The sequence below is a fragment of the Ovis aries genome, chromosome 4, assembly GCF_016772045.2.
Source record: "Ovis aries strain OAR_USU_Benz2616 breed Rambouillet chromosome 4, ARS-UI_Ramb_v3.0, whole genome shotgun sequence".
NCBI lineage: Eukaryota > Metazoa > Chordata > Mammalia > Artiodactyla > Bovidae > Ovis > Ovis aries.
The window spans coordinates 52,301,025-52,321,872 of NC_056057.1; the positions used below are offsets into that span (position 1 = coordinate 52,301,025).

General features: G+C 37.5%; 1 protein-coding gene across 3 annotated transcripts in view; it reads right to left on the bottom strand.

Moving 5' to 3' along the window:
- CFTR (CF transmembrane conductance regulator) overlaps positions 1–20,848 on the bottom strand; it is a 188,532-nt gene that overhangs the window by 51,413 nt on the left and 116,271 nt on the right. For all 3 annotated transcript variants that reach the window (XM_042248301.1, XM_042248300.1, NM_001009781.1), the window contains 6 exon segments: positions 15,326–15,363; positions 14,622–14,872; positions 11,407–11,486; positions 5,899–6,049; positions 4,535–4,762; positions 2,081–2,181 (listed from right to left, as the gene is read on the bottom strand). In XM_042248301.1, coding sequence (XP_042104235.1) covers positions 2,081–2,181; positions 4,535–4,762; positions 5,899–6,049; positions 11,407–11,486; positions 14,622–14,872; positions 15,326–15,363 — 849 coding nt within the window.

Here is a 20,848-nt window from a genome sequence, read left to right on the forward strand (position 1 = left end):
TGAGGATTTTAACTGTAATGTCAAAGTTGAGGAAAGTTTGAACAAAGAATTAAATAGATGCCAGTACAATATTTACTTAGTATTCTCCTGCTTTTTTCCAACAGAAACATTTTAAAGTACATTTACAAGACTCAACTCCAAAAGTATACGAGCTAAGTGAGGAGATAAATAGAGTCACTGCTGCTGCTGCTAAGTCACTTCAGTCGTGTCCGACTCTGTGCGACCCCCATAGACGGCAGCCCACCAGGCTCCCCCGTCCCTGGGATTCTCCAGGCAAGAACACTGGAGTGGGTTGCCATTTCCTTCTCCAATACATGGAAATGAAAAGTGAAAGGGAAGTCACTCAGTCATGTCCGACCCTTAGCATGGACTGCAGCCTACCAGGCTCCACCATCCATGGGATTTTCCAGGCAAGAGTACTGGAGTGGGGTGCCATCGCCTTCTCCGAAATAGAGTCACTAAAAAGAGCTGGTCAAACTAAAATGAAACTCTGCTATAAATCATATTGTTAAATAACATTTCAATGAATTATTAAAATGCTTTTGTTAAATAAAATATTGTCACAAGGGCAAGAAGAGGGCATGAAAAAATTTGGGTTTTGCCTAGAGGTATATTTTATAATGATATTTATTCTGACAGGAATTGATTATACGCATTTCAACAACTTAATGAATATGTGCATTTTGAGAACATGTCAACTGTCTCAGAGAAAAAGAAAAAGCCCATAAACCAAAAGGTCAAGAAAGAACCTAAACCAAAAGGGTGATATATGATGGGGAGGCTGTGGAGAAAAGTGAACCCTCCTATTAGTGGGAATGTAAATCTGTGCACCCACTACGGAAAACAGTATGGAGCTTTCTTAAATTAAAAATAGAGCTACCATTTGATGTAGCAATCCTGCTCCTAGGCATATGTCTGGAAAAGAGAAAAACTAATTTAAAAAGATACATGTACCCTGATGTTCACAGTAGCACTATTTACCATAGCCAAGACATGGAAGCAACCTAAGTGTTCATGGACAGATGAATGGATAAAGAAGATGTGATTCATACATACAGTAAAATACTACTCAGCCATAAAAAAGAATGAAATAATGCAATTTCCAGCAACATGGATGGACCTAGAGAATATCATACTAAGTAAGTCAGTAGAGAAATACAAATGCTATATAACATATATATATATATATTCCATACATGGAATCTAAAAAGCAATACAACTGAATCTATATACAAAACAGAAATGATTCATAGATATCTAAAACAGTTACAGTTACCGAAAGGGAAGGAATGGGGGAGAAATAAAGGAGCTTGGGATTAGCAGATACAAACAACTATATATAAAATAGATAAGCAACAGAGCTACAAAGTATCTACAGGGAACTATGTTCAATATTTTATAATAGCTAATAATTGAAAATAATCTGAAAAAATACATATCATTGAATCACTTTGGTATACACATAAAACTAACACAATATTGTAAATCAACTATACTTCCATTCTTTTTAAGTCTGACATTATCAAGTGTTGTATATAATACCTATGGACCTCTGAGAATTCTTACACTCTCTCTCTCTTTTTAAAAGAATACTTATTTATTTGGCTGTACAGGGTCTTAGTTGCAGCATGTGGGATCCAGTTCTCTGACCAGGGATCAAACCCAGGCCCCACTGCATTGAGGGCGTGGAATCTTAGCCACTGTACCACCCTCTTATACTCTTTTGATGGGAGTATAATCTGGTACAAGGGATCTTAGAACCATTTGGCACCATCTAGCAAAGTTGAACATGGGTGAATTCTATGACCCAGCAATACCACTCCTGGGTGGCTATCCTAGAAAAATCTTAGGCAAAGAACTGAAAGAACGTTCATAGTAGCACTAGATCTTGACTGTGGCTATTTATACGGAAGAAAGAAGAGATATGGGTTTAATAAGAGATTCAAACAGTGAACTTTGACTCATTTGCAGTGTTTTATTTCTTAAGCTGGGGCTGGGTATATAGTCATCCCTTATGCTATTATCTATACTTTTTGGTTTGTCTGAATTTTTTTCATAAAAGTTAAAAAAAAATACTTACCAAGCTATCCACATCTATGCTAGAGTTTACAGCCCACTGCAATGTACCCATGATATTCATGGCTAAAGTTAGAATAATCCCAACTCTTCCTTCTCCTTCACCTATAGGTGGAAAAAATATATAAACAGACTTTAGGCTACTTCTCTTTTCTGTGAACCGCTTTATGTATACCTAGAAGACAGCATATGTTAAATTTACATTTAGATTTTGTGCCAGTTTAAACCATTTTTCATCTCAGTTCCCCACAGCATGCATCACTAGTGATAATATGCCCTGTTAGTATTCAACCAATGTTTTAAATCAAAGAGTGACTGCATATTAGTAAAGAGTTGCCCTTTTTTAAATGCTTCAGATATTGAAGGGGATGTTGGTGTTGGGTAATATAATTTTTATCTCTTCTACTATTACTCTGTAAGTAATAATATCTTCAAAGACTACAATGGACAATGGGAAGACTTTCTGTGTCTGAATAAGCTCCTCTACAAAGAAGTCAAAAGCAGGAGAGAGGTGTGTGAGCAGCATCCAGAAGATGTTTAGATGTGCTTGATGTCTTTGTAAGGAGGACTTTTCTCTGTCAATCAGATGCTGTTGGGAAGAAAGAACTTAGAGTTTCATGGAGAAGTCAGAACTCATGGGTCTGCCATTTGGAAAAAGAGAAGACTGCCCTTTGAGTTAAAAAATTGATTAGTTCAGATAGGAAGAACAATACTCAAATGCTTAATTAGAGTAGTTAGTTGTTAAGGGCTAAAGGGGACCACTAATTAAAATTTACAAATACTCTGTATTCATGGCCCTAAAATTTTTCTAAAAAGAATGTCCTTAAATTGTTATAAATTTATGTTATCAAGTCTTAATTGAGAGTCAATCCCTGCAGCTGAAATGCATGATAAAAAAATTTTAGGGCTCTAAAATTGGGAGAAATAAGTCATCCTATTATTATGAATTGAAATTTTTGCTTCCATAATTATTCTAATAGAAGACAAACCATAGACAGCAGGTATGTGGTTTTAGTACTAAATCACTTATTTTAAATAGGTAAAATTCATCCAGGGCCCAATACATTACTCATTCTGAATATTAAGATGAGAGTAAGATAAAATTTTAAAAATAACAACAATAATAAGTAACGTAAGATTTTTGGGTACCTATTATGGACTAGGCACTACACTAAGTGCTTTGCACAAATTATCACATTTAATACTCACCACAAACTTATGAACTAGGCACTATTGTATTTATTTACACATGAGGAAAATGAGGGCTTTAGAGTAGTCGACTAAAGTGTACAAGTCACCACAGCTGAAGACCAGCAGAGGCAGGGTTGATACTAGCTGTGTGGCTAACATTCACTCCGGCTGGGCATCCGATTTCATGGATAGGTCCTGGGCGATACTGATTCTTGAATGCTCTATCATGCCTAATAAGCCAGGACTCAATCAGATCCTTAATCATTACATTAGAGCACATGATATATTGGTGTGATTTCACTGTTAACAAATCCTTATTCATTCAGCCCTCTTGGATCCTGTTTCAAATAACTTAATTAAAGAAAAAAATTGTTTAATTCTGAACCACAAAAGAAACTATTTTGTTTTAAGGTTGCCCCAAACTGTTGTACTGCTAAGGATTTACTTCATTTGCCTGCCTCCTTGAATCCCTTTTGCAGAGGCATTTCCCAAAGCCTTGGGCTGAGAGAACAATGAAGGTGTGGAATCCACTACTCTCTCAGCACCTGCAGGACTGCAGGTGGACCTCGGAGCCAACATAAACCTGTTTGCTGTTCTTGTCAATACTTGGTAACTGGACAGAGGAACTCAGCTGTTCACTCAAGGGCCCTGCCTGGAAAGGCCATACTAGATCCCTGTTGCACAGCTCTGGCACATTAGCTAAACCAGTCTTTAGAGAAAGAGAAATGAGTGAAGTGGCCACAGAAAAGAAGGGGCACGGCTGGCATCTGGCCTCCAGAGATGGGAAGCTCTGAGTATGACTCTCCATGACTGTTCCATTTCCCATGGAGGCGCAGTGTGCCTTCTGCCCACAAGGCCCTCCTGGAACTCTCCAACATCTGCTTCATTTTGTTTGAACAGAATTCTATTCTTACAACTAACCAACCCATCAAATTTGGCAGTCCCTCGGAATCTTCATCCACTGTAACATATATATCTCAACACTTCTTATAGCTTAGTAATTCAACTTTTTTCATGAGAAGAGCTCACTTGTCTATATAGGTTTTCATTTTACTTGTGATGAAATATATCTATCTCAGTTTTTCAACTGCATACAGCTCTAAGTCAAAGAAATCATTCATTCAACAATTAACAAATTTTTGATTAATAAACTAAAAAATATATTTAATCACACCTAAAAATTTTAACTTACATGAACGCAGCATTTTACTGCCTGACAAAGCTTTAAATTAAATGCTTAGCTAAACAGTTAAGGAGTTCATAGTACCTGTTGTTAAAATGGAAATGAAGGTAACAGCAATGAAGAAAATGACAAAAATCATTTCTATTCTCATTTGGAACCAGCGCAGTGTTGACAGATACAAAAACCAGTTGGCAGTATGTAAATTCAGAGCTTTGTGGAATAAAGTTTCAAAGTAAGGCTGCCGTCCAAAGGCACGAAGTGTCCATAGTCCTTTTAAGCTTGTAACAAGATGAGTGAAAATTGGACTCCTGCCTGTGAAATATTTCCATAGAGAACAATGCAAGTCATGTGAATACATAATGCAAATTCTTACTTTAGAAAGGGTAACTTAAAGAGTAATCAAATAAGTAATCAAACAATGGACGTCATTGGATAGAAAGGCTTTTCACTGTGGCTCAAACTTTGAATAGGTGCAATCTGTTATTTTTTTAATGAGTTACCCTCCTTTTTAACTTGGTTACCGTGGATGGAAACTTATTATAAAATCGTTGCTATTATTAATTCATATTCCTTGGCTACCACTGGGTATTGTTTATCCGACTAATCCTAAATTAATCACTGCTGAAAATGTTTTTTCTTTTGAGACATTTCATTCAATGCCTCAATTAAGAAAGTCTGTGTGACTTAATTTAGCAAATAACCTTCAATGTAGAAGCACACTGGAAATATATCCCCTGAAAATGCACCTAAACAAAGGCTGTTATTGAACAATGAGCTTTCCAAAGAGCTCAATCAGTGTTCGGGGGTACACCAAAAGGCAGACCCCTGGAGAGAAAGCAAAGGTGTCTGAAAAGAACTTTGTCCAGTCTCATTTAGGAACACAAACCTTTACAAATAGTGGCACTATCGTTTCAATTTTTAATTTATATAATTAAGAACAGATATCATATACATCCAGCCTCCTAAGACTCCATATACTTGTTTTAAATTCAAAATGAAGTCACATAGTCATTAATTCATAAAAATAATCTACATGTGTTTTATAATTTACTGTTTCCTTTTATATACTTAGTTTTTTTTGCAGAGTTTGTGGTTTAACACTACATTTTAAATCTGAAAGAAGGCAATGGTCAAATTCTCAAAAATAATATTTAATAATAATTTTGTTAATAAATTCACTATTAACAAATTTGCTATTTGTTAATTAATAAATAAAATTTGTTACTTGTTATAATAAAAATTATTTATTAACAAATATAAGAACCAGGAGAGGTATATATGATGAGAATGTACAGAAATGGCCCTGAATCAAAGTTGAAATATACATTTTTAAAACTGTCATATCACGTAAGAGTTTAAAAACAGGAAAAACATTTTGAAAAACTAGATGAATTACAGATAAATATCCACAGCTAGCTCTTGTGGGCGTGTCACAAGCTGTACCATACCTTCAGATTCCAGCTGCTTGAGTTGCTGGGAGGTGTGGAGGAAGTAGCCTCTCAAGAGAATAAAAGCCGCTATCACTGGCACTGTAGCTAGGAAGATGTAGGGTTGTAAAACGGAGACGACCACCACAGCTCCAATCACAATTAATAACAACTGTGGGGTCAAAGAAAACAGAGATAAGTAAATAGTCCTTGTTGCAAAGTGGACAAGGTATGTTACTATTTTCTAAACCAGGTTTTCACGCTCTGTTCCATTTTAAATACAGGGAAGGTATCTTCCTACTGGGAAGGTGATCACATTACAGGACATTTTTCTTAAGTTCTATCAAAATTCCAAAAATTACTTAGGTTGCTCATAATAACATTTTGAAGTTTAGAAAACATGGTATTCTTATATCTTAGTATATTTTCACTTCCTATACCTTAAAAGTGTTGTACGACAAATTTTAAATGAATGTAATTTTTTCTAGGCTGGGCTTCTTTTAAAATAAACTTTTTATTTTTAAATAATTTTAGTATGAATGGTCATATAGGTAAGCTACTTGATTTCTCTGAATCTAGATGATTAACATTTAAGATTGAAAAAAAATTATACTTGAATTTTACTCCCCTTTGTTTTTGGCCCTTAAAACAACTTGAGATAACCTTGATGCTCAAAAAAAAAAAAAAAAGAAGATTTTGGGGGTAGGGCTGATTTAATTTGAAATCAGATCATTTTTTCTCTTATGTGTTATCAAATGAATTTTGTGTTTTAAGTCAAGCCCATCATTAGAGATAGTTCTTCACATTATCCACCCCCAAAGTGAAGCCATGTGAGCAGTCTCAGAAACAAGTTGATTACACTGGTATTCTTCAGATCAAGTTAAAGGCTTAAATTCTATATTTCCAATTTACACTAAAACCATATGTATAAAAAAGTAAAAAAAAAAAATCTGCCAGCATTTGCTCCCTAATAACCCATGTGAATAAAGTATAAAGTAACTGTTACTACAAGGGTTGAAAAACCTATCATAACATCTATCTGATAATCAGCAATCCAGTTCTCTACCAGCTGCCATGGGTGACACATACACTTTCCAACTGATGCAGAAATACAGAACATTTGGGCAGATGGAAACATGAATGAGGACGTAACATCTGCATAAATCTTCTTTGAATGGGTTGCTACTGTCATCTAAAGCCTCAGATTATCATATCTCAATGACAGGTTTAATAGAGAAAATACCTCTACCTCTAATGTGTCCATCATCAAATTCTACAGTACCAGCCCATCACTCATTTTTGTTCAACAGATACTCAGAAAAATCTTTGCTGTGCCAGACCCTGGGCTAACTACATATGACGACAATAATTTAAGGAAAGTAAAAGTGAAAATCACAGTCATGTCTGACTCTTTGTGACCCAATGGACTGTACAGTCCATGGAATTCTCCAGGCCAGAATACAGGAGTGAGTAGCCTTTCCCTTCTCCAGGGGATCTTCCCAGCCCAGGGATTGAACCGTGGTCTCTTGCATTGCAGGCGGATTATTTACCAACTGAGCTATCAGGGAAGCCAATTAAAGGAAAGTCCTCTCTATTCTGCTCTTGCCCTACAAAAGCCACCAGTACAATGAGAAAGCCTCAATCACCCAAGTTACTACACGACAAGACTTCACCAATGCAAAGGACTCAGTTTTTTAACTGAGGATACTCATTTCTCAGAAAGAGAGTCTTAGGGAAAAAACAGAAAAATTAGCTTCCAAGCATTATTTACTAGGAACCACAATTTAATTTAAATGGGCCATTGTATTAAATACCAGTATGTCTGAAAGATAAATACTGCTGCATTTGCAGCATGGAAACATTCAGCTATTTCACTAGAATCAATTTGTTCATCTGTTTGCTGTTGACAATTGTAAAGGGCACTATGTTCATTTGTCTTCTGCTATTTTTACCGTATAATTCCAATCCAGAGCTCTTGTATTATAACAATGGGTGGGGAAAGTGACCATTGTTTTTTTAATTATTGCTGATATGATTGCTATTCTTAGGAATGAAATTGTAACTGTGTTATAATACAACAGGAAGAATTGTGTAGCCGACCCAACCAATACAACAGAAGGTTTGAGACTAATGGAAAAGGTGGGAACAACTGGAAGGGATGAAATAGTCACAAGGCAGACTTCCACTGATTATAATCATTTGTAATATATCCCTCAGAAGTGAAAAACTAAGTCTAAGCTTTGAGGAAAACAACTCAATCTGCTCTGTAAGGAGTCATCCTTAGGCTCTGAGGTCAAAAGGTAACAATTTAGCACTTATGCAAAACTAAAGGCACTAGTTTAATATGCTTGGTATTATAATTACACAAACTTCAAATTCTGTCCTAGCTTTTAATCCAGTGAATAAGAAACAAATCATACCAGACCAGGTGTATTAAAGAGAGGACAGCAAAATAAATAAACAGACTTAAATACAAGATGGAAATATGAATACAGATCTTAATTCCCATTCGAGCTTATCAAAGTCCTAACATTCTAGGGGAAAAAGTATCAACAGACAATAAAACCTGTAAGGCACCATTTTCATCCCCCAAAAACAGCTTCAAAGTATTCCTGACACAGAAGGGCACATAGTGTTGCCTGCGTAACTGGAGCAAATAAGAATGAAGGATCACTTCGAAATCATTTAGAAGGTGCATTAAGTCACTGACTGATTGATAAATATCTATCTAAAACCAGGCAACGAACACCAGATCTGCAATTTAGTTCATAATTGATAGCTCTTGAGAATTTTTAAGGAACAAATTAATGGAATTAGTAGAATGAATAAGGGGGGGAAGATGTAAAAGACAGCAGAGATCAAAGTAGAAGGGCTCACTGTATTAAGACAGAAGAAACAAAAAAACCTAAAGGTTTTGAGGTTGAAAAGAGAAGATTTGCACATTTCAAGATGTACAGGCTTCTGTTTCATGAAAAAAAATCTGGCACTTAAACATAGAGATAAATTCTACGTGTGCTCAGTTGTGTCCGACTCTTTGTGACCCTATGGACTGTAGCCTACCAGGCTCCTCTGTCTATGGGGATTCTCCAGGTAAGAATACTGTGGGAGTGTGTTGCCATGCCCTCCTCCAGAGGATCTTCCCAACCCAGGGATCAAACACACATCTCCTGCGTTGCAGGTGAATTCTTTACCCACTGAGCCCCCTGGGAAGCTCACAGAGATAAGTAGGATGCTAGGATACATTTTTTTTTTCTGTGTGGCTTCAAGTTCAAATTTGTCGCATTATGGTGCATTTCCAGTATGACAATCTGAAGCCTATGACTTTAGTACCAAAGGTGAGCATCATCAGACATCTCCCTCATTTTAGAAACCTGAGATCCTTAGAGACTAAGTGTCTTACTCAAGGTAAAATAAATAGTGTTATTTGCAAAACAGAATCTGGATCTTTCATTTTCACTACACAATGTCCAAGCCAGAAAGCAAATTTCCCAGAATATTCTCAAATGTTAAGAACTAGAGTTAGTATAAATTATACTTTTTTTGAAAAAAGAAATTCATAGCTGTGCCTTATTCTGTGAAAAACCTGTTTCTGAAATGTGACTAGAAAGGAATTTCATTAACCTGAACATAAGTGTAACCAACAGAGCTCACAATTTAAAGGATCTCTCTAATGCATGCATTTTTTAATAAAATCAAAATTATTCAGATTTTTATTGTATTTGATTGCTGTATCATGCTTCCATAATGTGAGACCCTCTTCTAAACAAAATAGGGAAATCAACATAAAGGAACCCTGCCCAATCACTTATGAGGCAATGACTAGTGAACCCCAAAACACTAGAAGTTGAGCAGAAACTATTCAAATTACTGTAAGAGAAAGAATGAGACCACCACATGTGTCCAAAAGTGCTAATTCATAAAATACATGTTCAAAAAGAAACTCTCCCAAAGGATTTCTGAAATGAATCTTACACTGATTCAGAACATACTCAGCAGGCTACAAAAGTTTTTAAAGAAAAAATTAGTAAGGGCTAACATTCACGAATCCTTTTGCAATCATGTCAAGATGTCCATGTTCCATTTTCTAACTGATTTAATATTATATTTCAGTCCATTTATTTATAAGCATAGAACAAGGAAGAAATGTCCAGAAATTAAAGACATGGGCAACACTTCTTTACATGATGAACTCAGAGCATTTTTTAAATGAATTCCAGAAGCAGCTGCTGAGTTATATCCCTAAACAGAGTAACTGAAGGAAACTCAAAATACTAAAGTTCACTTGCAATGGTTAACATTGTTTGGCTGTGCCAATCATTTCAGATGAGGCAAACTGGCAATCTGGTTTGTGTGCACCTGACAACATCATTGTGTGTAGCCTTTATTTTATTTCACAGGTTCTCAGTGGTGGGATTGGGAGAATGGGTGGGGATGAGGAGAAAGCGGCAACTCATCCCAAGATGGGCAGCATCCTATTCCAACTGTCTCCAGGGAGGTCACTGAGACTGCATTGTCATTTACTTCCTGAGGCTCAACCCAAGCCAGCCAGGAATCTGCTTTCAAACCTGGTTCAATGGCCAAGGTTATTAACTCATAACACTCAAGTTCTATCACTTACTGGAATCATAATGTGGTTACCCCTAGGTCACCTTTATCTTCTCTGCTCCATTTCCCCATCCCAGGACACATGCTCAGAGTCAGCCTGCCCTAGAGATGCCTTCAGATCTATAACCCAGGGATAATCATCACTAATCCTGAATTTTTCCTTCCTCTCTCACCTGCCTGAAAACTTACCTATGTTTCTGTCCCAGCATTATGGTCCTTACTGCGAGACTGCTAACTAGCCATCTGGGCCAAAGTTGTTCATGGATGAGATTGGGTGAAATTATAGTTCACCAGGAAACCAACTGGTTGTCATTGTAACCCAGGCCATCTGAAGGTAGGTGACTTCTATCAAAGGTGATGCCAATGTCAAAAATGTCACACTTCATGGACAGTGATTTGGGGGAAAGTGTCTTAAATCGCTTCTAAGTAGAGAGCTATTGTGTCTCAATGAGGAATTGCCTTAGGTTCCGGTCAAGTCGGGGCTTCCCAGGTGGCACTAGAGGTAAAGAACACACCTGCCAATGCAGGACAGAAGAAACTCGGGTTCAATCCCCGGGTCGGGAAGTTCCCCTGGAGGAGGGCATGGCAGCCCACTACAGTGTTCTTGCCTGGAGAATCCCATGGACAGCGGAGCCCGGTGGGCTACAGGCCATGGGGTTGCAAAGAGCTGGACATAACTGAGGCAACTTAGCACAACAGCACACATTGGTAAGGTAAACAGTTCTGACTTATTATCAAATTTACTAAATTTATGACTATCTTGAAGATTTTTTTAATATTGAAAAGATTCATATACTAGACACGGTTCAAACTCTTAACCAAATGAAAAACAAGCAAGAATTAATTTACTCTTTATAATTTTTCTAAATACTTTTAAAAAGTGCAACCAAGTGAAGTCACTTAATAATACTTAATTTTACAAACCTGAATGAAGTCAAATATGGTAAGAGGCAGAAGATCATCCAAAACTGCTATATCTTTGGAGAATCTATTAAGAATTCCACCTGCAAGGTAAAGAAAAATTCTTCAAAAACTAGTAATCTTAAAAAGATTAAAAAAAAAAAAGATATACCAAAATTTGATAAACTTGGATCATAGCAGAAGCATTCAGAACTCAAATATAAATGAACATATAATCAGATATATAAGGCTATAGACAATTTCAGTGTTCTACAAGGATTCTCTGATGCTGGGAAAGACTGAGGGCAGGAGGAGGAGAGGCAACAGAGGATGAGAAGATGGTTGAATGGTAACACTGACTCAATGGACACAAGTTTGTGTAAACTCTGGGAGACAGAGAAGGATGGGAGCCTGGTTAGTGACTGAATGACAACGAACAACAAGGATTCTAAGAAACTTTTGGTACAAAGATTCTAAATAACTCTGTGTCCAAGTTACTGTCTCTACTTGTAAACTTTTATGAAATATAGATTGCTGTAAGATTCACGCAAACCCCAACGTCTCTAACAGAGCCCTATCACAAATTACGTCAGGAATAGGCACCCTCCTACTACTCTAATCCCACACTTACAAGCCTAAGTTTTGTGATAATTTTCTGGCTGTGCTTTCCTCATTCCCTTATTTCGTAATGTAGAGCCTCCCTAGTTTTCAACTTCCACACCTTTCTGACACACCTCAGCACAACCTGTGGCTGTTCTCAAACCCTCTCTGCCCACCGTGTGGCCCTCTTTGGCCTTGTTCTCCTTTCCTACCATCTTCACTGACAATTTAACTTCAGCATGTCTTGTAAATTATAGACTCACATTTGTAAGTCTGATCATTTTTTCCTTTGGTGAAAAAAATATCACGCATGGAATGTCTATAGGGCACTGGGCACAATGCTAGGCACTGAGATAACAGACATGGATCAGCCAATGCTCTTTGCCCTTAAGGAATTCATTGCCTAGGGGTGAGTTACACATACAATTAAAGTATAACATAATACTGTACAAATTGTTTCTGATAAGATTGAATCTTATCATTTACCCTCCCCCATGAACTGCAGGATAAAGTCATAATTTCTTAGTTTAATACTTAATAACTTCCATGATTTTGACCTTAAGCCACCCGAGGAACAAGCTTCCTCTTTTCAAACATTCTATTTCAATCAATCTGGTTTATTCTTTAAACACTCTTTGTGAAGTCTCTCAGTCGTGTCGGGCTCTTTGCGACCCCATGGACTGTAGCCTACCAGGCTCCTCCATCCGTGGGATTTTCCAGGCAAGAGTACTGGAGTGGGTTGTCGTTTCCTTCCCCAGGAGATCTTCCCAACCCAGGGACTGAACCCAGGTCTCCTGCATTGCAGGCAGACGCTTTACCATCTGAGCCACCAGGGAAGATTCACTCTTTACTCTCTCCTATTTCTTCGCACTTCCCATGTGGTTCCCTCTGCCTGAAAACCCTTTCCCCTCATCTCTGCTTGCTAAAAAATATTGTCTCCTTCCTGGCCCTATTCAAATGCCTCTCTGGCAAGGACACATCAATGTTTGCACCAGTTCAAATTAATCCCTTCCTCCTCTGGGCACACTGAATACCTTTGATATATCTTGTCAGCACTTCTATAATACTTATATACATGTTGTATAGTTGCTTGTACACATGTCTTATCTCTTTTTTTCTAGATTGCAAATTTCTAGAGGTCATTGGGACCATGTCACATTTATTTTGTGTCAATCTGAGCCCTCAGCAAAAACCTTTATGTAGGAATTATCCAATGCTTATTTTTTGTCACTATCTCCTAGTCCTTACTAATGATATATTATTAAGCATATTTAATCAATCATATTTGTATACCTTTTCATAAGTAAGTACAAAATTGTGGGGGGAGTAGCCTATAGTACTCATTTTGTGTAGAAAATGAAAGTCACTTTGGTAAAAAAAGAAAAGAAAAACATCATTCTGGTGCTTAGTATATTTCAGATGGGAAACAATAGAAAGGGAATAAGAGTGGGTAATTGTCATTGACCTGATGTTGGCTATGTTAACAGCCAGTAGGTGATGACCTTGTTTCATTTCACAATGGTCTTTTGAGATAAATATTCCTTTTCTCATTTTACAGATGTGCATGCAAGTCTCAGAAGAGTAATTTGCCCATGATCATCACTCTTAAGAGAACAAGACAGACCTCAAACAATGCCCATGCTCCTTCCATTATATCTCATTGCCTGTTTCTCACTGCTAGAATCTTGGGTAAAACCCCTACCTTCTCTGGAGCTCAGCTCTCCCATTGAAAAAAATGAAATCACTGGATGAAGGTAATTGGACATTCCCTTTTAGGTCTAAAACATCTTAGCTCTAAAACGGAACCATGGTGATGAGTATATCCAAATGAAGCAAGACTTTAGTGACTCATGAGGGCTTCAGAATAAATATAAGGAAGATCCTCTTGAATATTAACAATGAAATGTTATTACCCAGAAAAAAAATGATGGTTAATTCTTATCTTGAGATTTTTAGATACATATCACTCTAAAACTCTCAGACTTGGAAATTATGTTTTCCTTTATAAATCAAATATTCCAGTTCTTATCAATTATGGCCACCACATTATACATTAGATCTTCAGACCTTACTGATCTTATAACTAAAAGCTTGTACTCCTTTACCAACCTCTATGATAGTGTCAAAAGTATTTTCAAAATATATCTGGGATACCCCCACCCATTTAAAATAAAACCTGGAATGAATTTATGGGATTATCTTTGAACAGTTATATGAAACTAGATTATTCTATCTTATCAAAATACTTTCATTAGTAAAAGAATTTTGCTTTTTGGATCTCTTCAAATCATCTCCCCTTTTAAACAGCACTATACACTGACAACAAGATGCCTAGAAGGGAGCCAGCTCTAATATCTGAAGAGAGAAGGATATTTGACTCAGAAGGGCCTGCTTCTGCTGCTATAGTCCCATCAGCATCATGTCCTAACAAACTGTGCTACTCTAGTAAACAGAAATACGAAGAGCGACAGTACCTGAGAGTCTATAATACCAGAGGCAGGTCCACGCCCAACATAAGGAAGCTGAACAAAGGGGAAATGCCTCCATGCAAAGTCAGTGTTATCACTACAAAATCAACCAACGTATGGGCCCTCTTTGTGGAGGAGCAGCAGCTTCATCTTGTACATCTAGTTAAGTACCTGTTTTCAACGTGTTGAGGGTTGACATAGGGGCTTGAAGAACAGACTGTAGCATTTTGTGGTGTAAAGTTTTTGACACTGTGATTAGAGTATGCACCAGTGGTAAACCTCTGAAGAGTCCTAGAGCAAGCAAAGTGTCAGCTACTCCCACATAAATGTAAAAAATATAATACGAGCTGGTGCTGGTGATGATCACTGCATAACTGTTACTTGCATTCTTAGTACTATTTCCTTTGTCTTGCAAAAGTATTCTGTAAAGCAAAAGGAAATTATTATTTGACAACCAAACTTTTCCAATGAATTACCAATACATGTAAATGATGCTGAATTTGAGTCCAAAGAAATATAACATATTTCATTGGCAGAGTTTATGCCTTTAGCCTGAAGGACTTACTACTGCAAGAAAGCAGACTAAGCTTTCCACCACTGAAATAGATAAAATTTCAAATACTCAGAGAAAATACTAACTGCGCAAGGTCATCTTAAACATTGTTATTGCATTTTATGGAAACTAAACACAACTAAATCTTTTAAAAATTGATAATGAGCTACAAAAACTGCACACACAATTTTAAACAAAAGAACTCAATTCTCTTCTACATTACTGTGGGGAAATGAAGCAGAGTAGAAATTACAAGGTTTAATAAAACCCAAATAATCAACAGAAACAAAATACAATCCACAATAGGACATGGAATACTCACTTCGGAAACAGGCACAACACAACCAAAGAAGCAGCCACCTGGAAGGGAACAATACACACTTGACTCTTTTCCATCATTTTTTCCTATTTTTCCCACTACTACTAAGTCGCTTCAGTCGTGTCCGACTCTGTGCGACCCCATACATGGCAGCCCACCAGGCTCCCCGTCCCTGGGATTCTCTAAGCAAGAACACTGGAGTGGGTTGCCACTTCCTTCTCCAATCCACCTCTAATTCCATCAGGACCAATATCAAATACACACAATTTTATTTTCCTTGGCTTTACTTTTCTGGGTCCAAAAGCTGCAATAATTGTTCTAGGAACTACTATTCGAGGTGAGAACATGTTAAGCTAATGGAATTCAAATTTCACCGAATAAAATACTTATTTATTTCTCTCCTTCATTCAACAGGAACTATTCATTGAACCTCACAGAAGAGCTAACACTGCAGTTAAATGTTTTAAGTAATAAAGATTGTTTCTTATGAAGAGATTACTCTCAGCCTGCTGGCAGATAATTGATCTCATTGGTGTCTATAAATAATTTCATTTGTCATACAATGATTATGAGGGACTCATAACCATAAGGCCAATTAGTTATGAGAAAGGATGAGATACATATTCAGGAAACTTGGTTAACATTTCAAAAGTGCAAAACTTCACAGTTTTTTAATAAAGATAAGGTACATTCACATTAAAACATATACTACTGACACTATGTGGGCTTTCTCATGGTGGAAATTTGGGGCTGAGGAACATATATTCTGTGTCATAATTTAAAAAAATGAACAACTATGATTTATTTTCTGAACTCTGTTCTATTTCAATTTGGCATTCCAATTTCCTAAACACTGTGGGGAAACAATCTTGTGATGATACCAACACAATCATAATACTAGAAATATTTACACAATTATGATATAGTATGCAATTAGGCCAATAATAACTTTAACAAAGAATCAAATAGAAAAATAGGAGAAACTGTAAGTAAAATTAAAAAAACTGAAAATGAACAGAGACCAAAAATAAATAGGGGAGAAACAAATATGCTTGCTATAAGAAATCTATGTATTATTTCATAATCAACTTAAGCATTTAACAACACCATATAAAAATTATGGAGAATAGTTAGCAGTAATTAAGAAATTACATTATGAAGTCTTATAGTCTAAATAGTATATAGTGGTGGTTTAGTCATTAAGTCGTGTCTGACTCTTTGCAACCCCATTGACGGTAGCCTGCCAGGCTCATCAGTCCATGGGATTCTCCAGGCAAGAAGTGGAGTGGGTTATCATTTCCTTCACCAGGAGATCTTCCAGACCCAGGAATTGAACCCATGTCTCCTGCATTGCAGGTAGATTCTTTACTGACTGAGCTACAAGGGAAGCCCCACTTCAGGTAAATTTGCCTATCAGATTGGAATATCATAATGAAAAAGCTAAATCATGGCATCTGGTCCCATCACTTCATGGGAAATAGATGGGGAAACAGTAGAAACAGTTTCAGACTTTATTTTTTTGGGCTCCAAAATCACTGCAGATGGTGACTGCAGCCATGAAATTAAAAGACACTTACTCCTTGGAAGGAAAGTTATGACCAACCTAGATAGTATATTCAAAAGCAGAGACATTACATTGCCGACTAAGGTCTGTCTAGTCAAGGCTATGGTTTTTCCAGTGGTCATGTGTGGATGTGAGAGTTGGACTGTGAAGAAGGCTGAGTGCCGAAGAATTGATGCTTTTGAACTGTGGTGTTGGAGAAGACTCTTGAGAGTCCCTTGGACTGCAAGGAGATCCAACCAGTCTATTCTGAAGGAGATCAACCCTGGGATTTCTTTGGAAGGAATGATGATAAAGCTGAAACTCCAATAATTTGGTCACCTCATGCGAAGAGTTGACTCATTGGAAAAGGCCCTGATGCTGGGAGGGATTGAAGGCAGGAGGAGAAGGGGACGACAGAGGATGAGATGGCTGGATGGCATCACGACTCAATGGATGAGAGTCTGAGTGAACTCCACGAGTTGGTGATGGACAGGGAGGCCTGGCGTGCTGCGATTCGTGGTGTTGCAAAGAGTCGGACATGACTGAGCGACTAAACTGAACTGAACTGAATGGCATCATTCACAATTTCCTACTTTTTTTCATTACACATGGCCTCCATGCAACCTATTGACAAAAAGTACCTTTGTCTCCTTGAAATTCAAGTGAATTCAAAATGACAAGAAACTGAGCAATAATCTTGCTACTTCAAAAGTCTCTGTTCCAGTACAAATGTTTTCTGATTTCCCAATACTAATCAAATTACTAATCAAATCAAAGGGTGCATTTCTCAGTTACTCTTTGGTTATTACAGTCCCATTTTGTTCCAATGAAAGAAGTGTCAACAATGATGGCATTCCAACTTCTCTGAATGTGAGTAAATCCAAGAAATAAATATTCTATAATATTTACTAGGGAACAACCAAAGTAGTTGCTCAAAGACCCTGGTCTAATCTGTGCAATATAAAGGTATTTCATGGCTCTTGTCAACAGAGACCACTTATGGAACTACCAACCCAAACTACTTTTAATGACTAGAACACAAACGTTTCCAAGGACTTGACATAATGACTTTAATAAACAATGTCTGGGGCATATATAAACAATTGAGCAGGCAAGTTCTAGCATTTAATTTCTAAAATGTCTGAGGTTATAAAGTTCATGCAGTTTATGATAGAATGACAAGTCCTGAAAGGCTAAAGAACAAAAGTAAAAAGGTCATTATTTCCAGCTTTGTTAGGGTTTGAAGACGCATTCCTTATCATGTTGAAAAGGGTATAGTCTAGATCAGCAATGTCCAACACAAAATTCCACAAAAATAGAAATGTTCAATATCTGCACTGTTCAGTGTCATTACCAGTTAATACAAGTGGCCCTTGATCCCTTGAAATGTGGCCAGTGTGGGTGATTGGGGAACTGAATGTTATATTTTGTTTCATTTTAAATAACTTAATTTAGATTGTCATATATAGCAGGTAGATACTGTACTGGACAGTGCATGGATAAACTAAGCCTATTAGCTCTATAGGGTTTTAGCCAGAGTACTTATTCCCAGGTGGCTCAGTGGTAAATAATCTGCCTGCGTGAGAGATGTGGGTTTGATCCCTGGGTTGGGAAGATCCCCTGGAGGAAGAAATGGCAACCCATTCCGGTATGCTTGCCTGGAAAATTCCATGAATAGAGGAGGCTGGTGGGCTGCAGTCCATGGGGTCGCAAAGAGTTGGACACACTGAGCATGCACGTGCTCACCACCTGCATACACTTAATCTATACTTGTCTAATTCATCAGGAGCCGGATGACAGTGTTCTCTAAGGATAGATCCATGAACAGTCAACATGACAACTCACAGACTTTGCAAATGACTGCAAATGAAAAACTAGTAGCCAGTATTTAGAAGCTAAATCATGATTTAAATTATATAGAAGATTTGTCTGTATGATTTAAAAAATAATGGCATGTTGGGACTAGAGGACCATAGCATATACATATTCAAAGAGAAGCCAAGTGCCTACATCTGAAAGACTTATTATGATAAATGAACTAGTAAACATCCTAGGAGATGTGATAAAGGTTGATCATGTATGTAGTAAAACTCCAACAGTATGGTTTCAAAAACAAGATGCGATGGAGAACTAGAGCAAGAATATATTCAAGACATAGGAGGAACCTACCATTACATAACCGGGCCACTACAAGTCTGACACTCACCACAAAAGAAAATAGGCATAAAATGAGAACACTGCCAAGATCAGGTATAGAAAAGGTTCAAAATGTGAATATAACCAAAAGAGGTATAATGATCCAACATTCTATCATGAAGAACTTCAGTTCAGTTCAGTCAGTCAGTCATGTCCAACTCTTTCAGACCACATGGACTGCAGCATGCCAGGCTTCCCTGTCCATCACCAACTAACAGAACTTGTTCAAACTTATGTCCATTGAGTTGGTGATGCCATTCAACCATCTCATCTTCTGCTGTCCCCTTCACCTCCCACCTTCAATCTTTCCCAGCATCAGGGTCTTTTCTAAGGAGTCAGTTCTTCACATCTGGTGGTCAAAGTATTGGAGTTTCAGCTTCAGCGTCAGTCCTTCCAAAGAATATTAAGGACTGATTTCCTTTGGGATGGATTGGTTGGATGTCCTTGCAAAGGGACTCTCAAGAGTCTTCTCCAACACCACAGATCAAAAACATCAATTCTTCAACACTCAGTTTTCTTTATAGTCCAACTCTCACATCCATACATGACTACTGGAAAAACCATGTTTGGCAAAGTGACCTTTGTTGGCAAAGTGATGTCGATGCTTTTTAATACACTGTCTAGGTTTGTCATGCAAGCATCTTTTAATTTCATGGCTGCAGTCACCATCTGCACTGATTTTGAAGCCCAAGAAAATAAAGTCTAACACTGTTAGACTTCCACTGTTTCCCCATCTATTTGCCACAAGGTGATGGGACCAGAAGCCATGATCATAGTTTTCTGAATGTTGAGCTTTAAGCCAACTTTTTCACTCTCCTTTTTCACCTTCATCAAGAGGCTCTTTAGTTCCTCTTCACTTTCTGCCATAAGGGTGGTGTCATCTGCATATCTGAGGTTATTAATATTTCTTCTGGTAATCTTGATTCCAGCTGGTGTGTCATCCAGCACGCCCTTTCGCATGATGTACTCTGCATGTAAGTTAAATAAGCAGGGCGACAATAAACAGCCTTGACGTACTTCTTTCCCAATTTGGAACCAGTCTGTTGTTCCATGTCCAGTACTAACTGTTTCTTCTTGACCTGCATACAGATTTCTCAGGAGGCAGGTAAGGTGGTCTGGTGGTCCATCATGAAGAACTTCAATGAGCTTCAAAGTAGATACTCTTAAATGTTTTACTGAAATATCTGCAGACTTTTAAACATGCCTTAAGGGTCTGAACACTGTGGCTATTTAGCCTAGTTAATAAGAGCAATCTTTTCCTGTCATAACAGATGTCCCCACCTTCCCTCATGTCCCCATCCAACCCATTTTCCATATACCACAGTGATCTTTTTTACAAATAAAAAAAATCATATCACACCTTGAAAGAAGGCTTTCAAAGGTTTCCTATTGCACTTAAAATAAACCTGAAGTTCTTCAGCAAATGCTTCTGCAGACCTGGCTTTGATTTACTTTTTCAATGTCACCACACGATATGCCACTCACCACTTTCTCCCATTCCTCCAAATGTGCTGGCCTTTGCTCAGTTTCCACAATTCACCAAACTTTTCCAAGTCCTTTGCACTTGCCCCAGTTTCTGCATGTCTAAGTACTTTTTATCTTTCAGGTGTCAACTAAATGTCATTTCTTCAGGAATACCTTCCTGTCCTCTTTGCCCAGCTTTATTTTAGCCCACTATTTATCTCTTTCTGGAACTCTCTACATTCTGTGATTATTTCCATCAAAATTTATTTACCATCCATCTTCTCCCTCAGAAAGTACTTCATAAGATCAAGGAGGAGCCATCT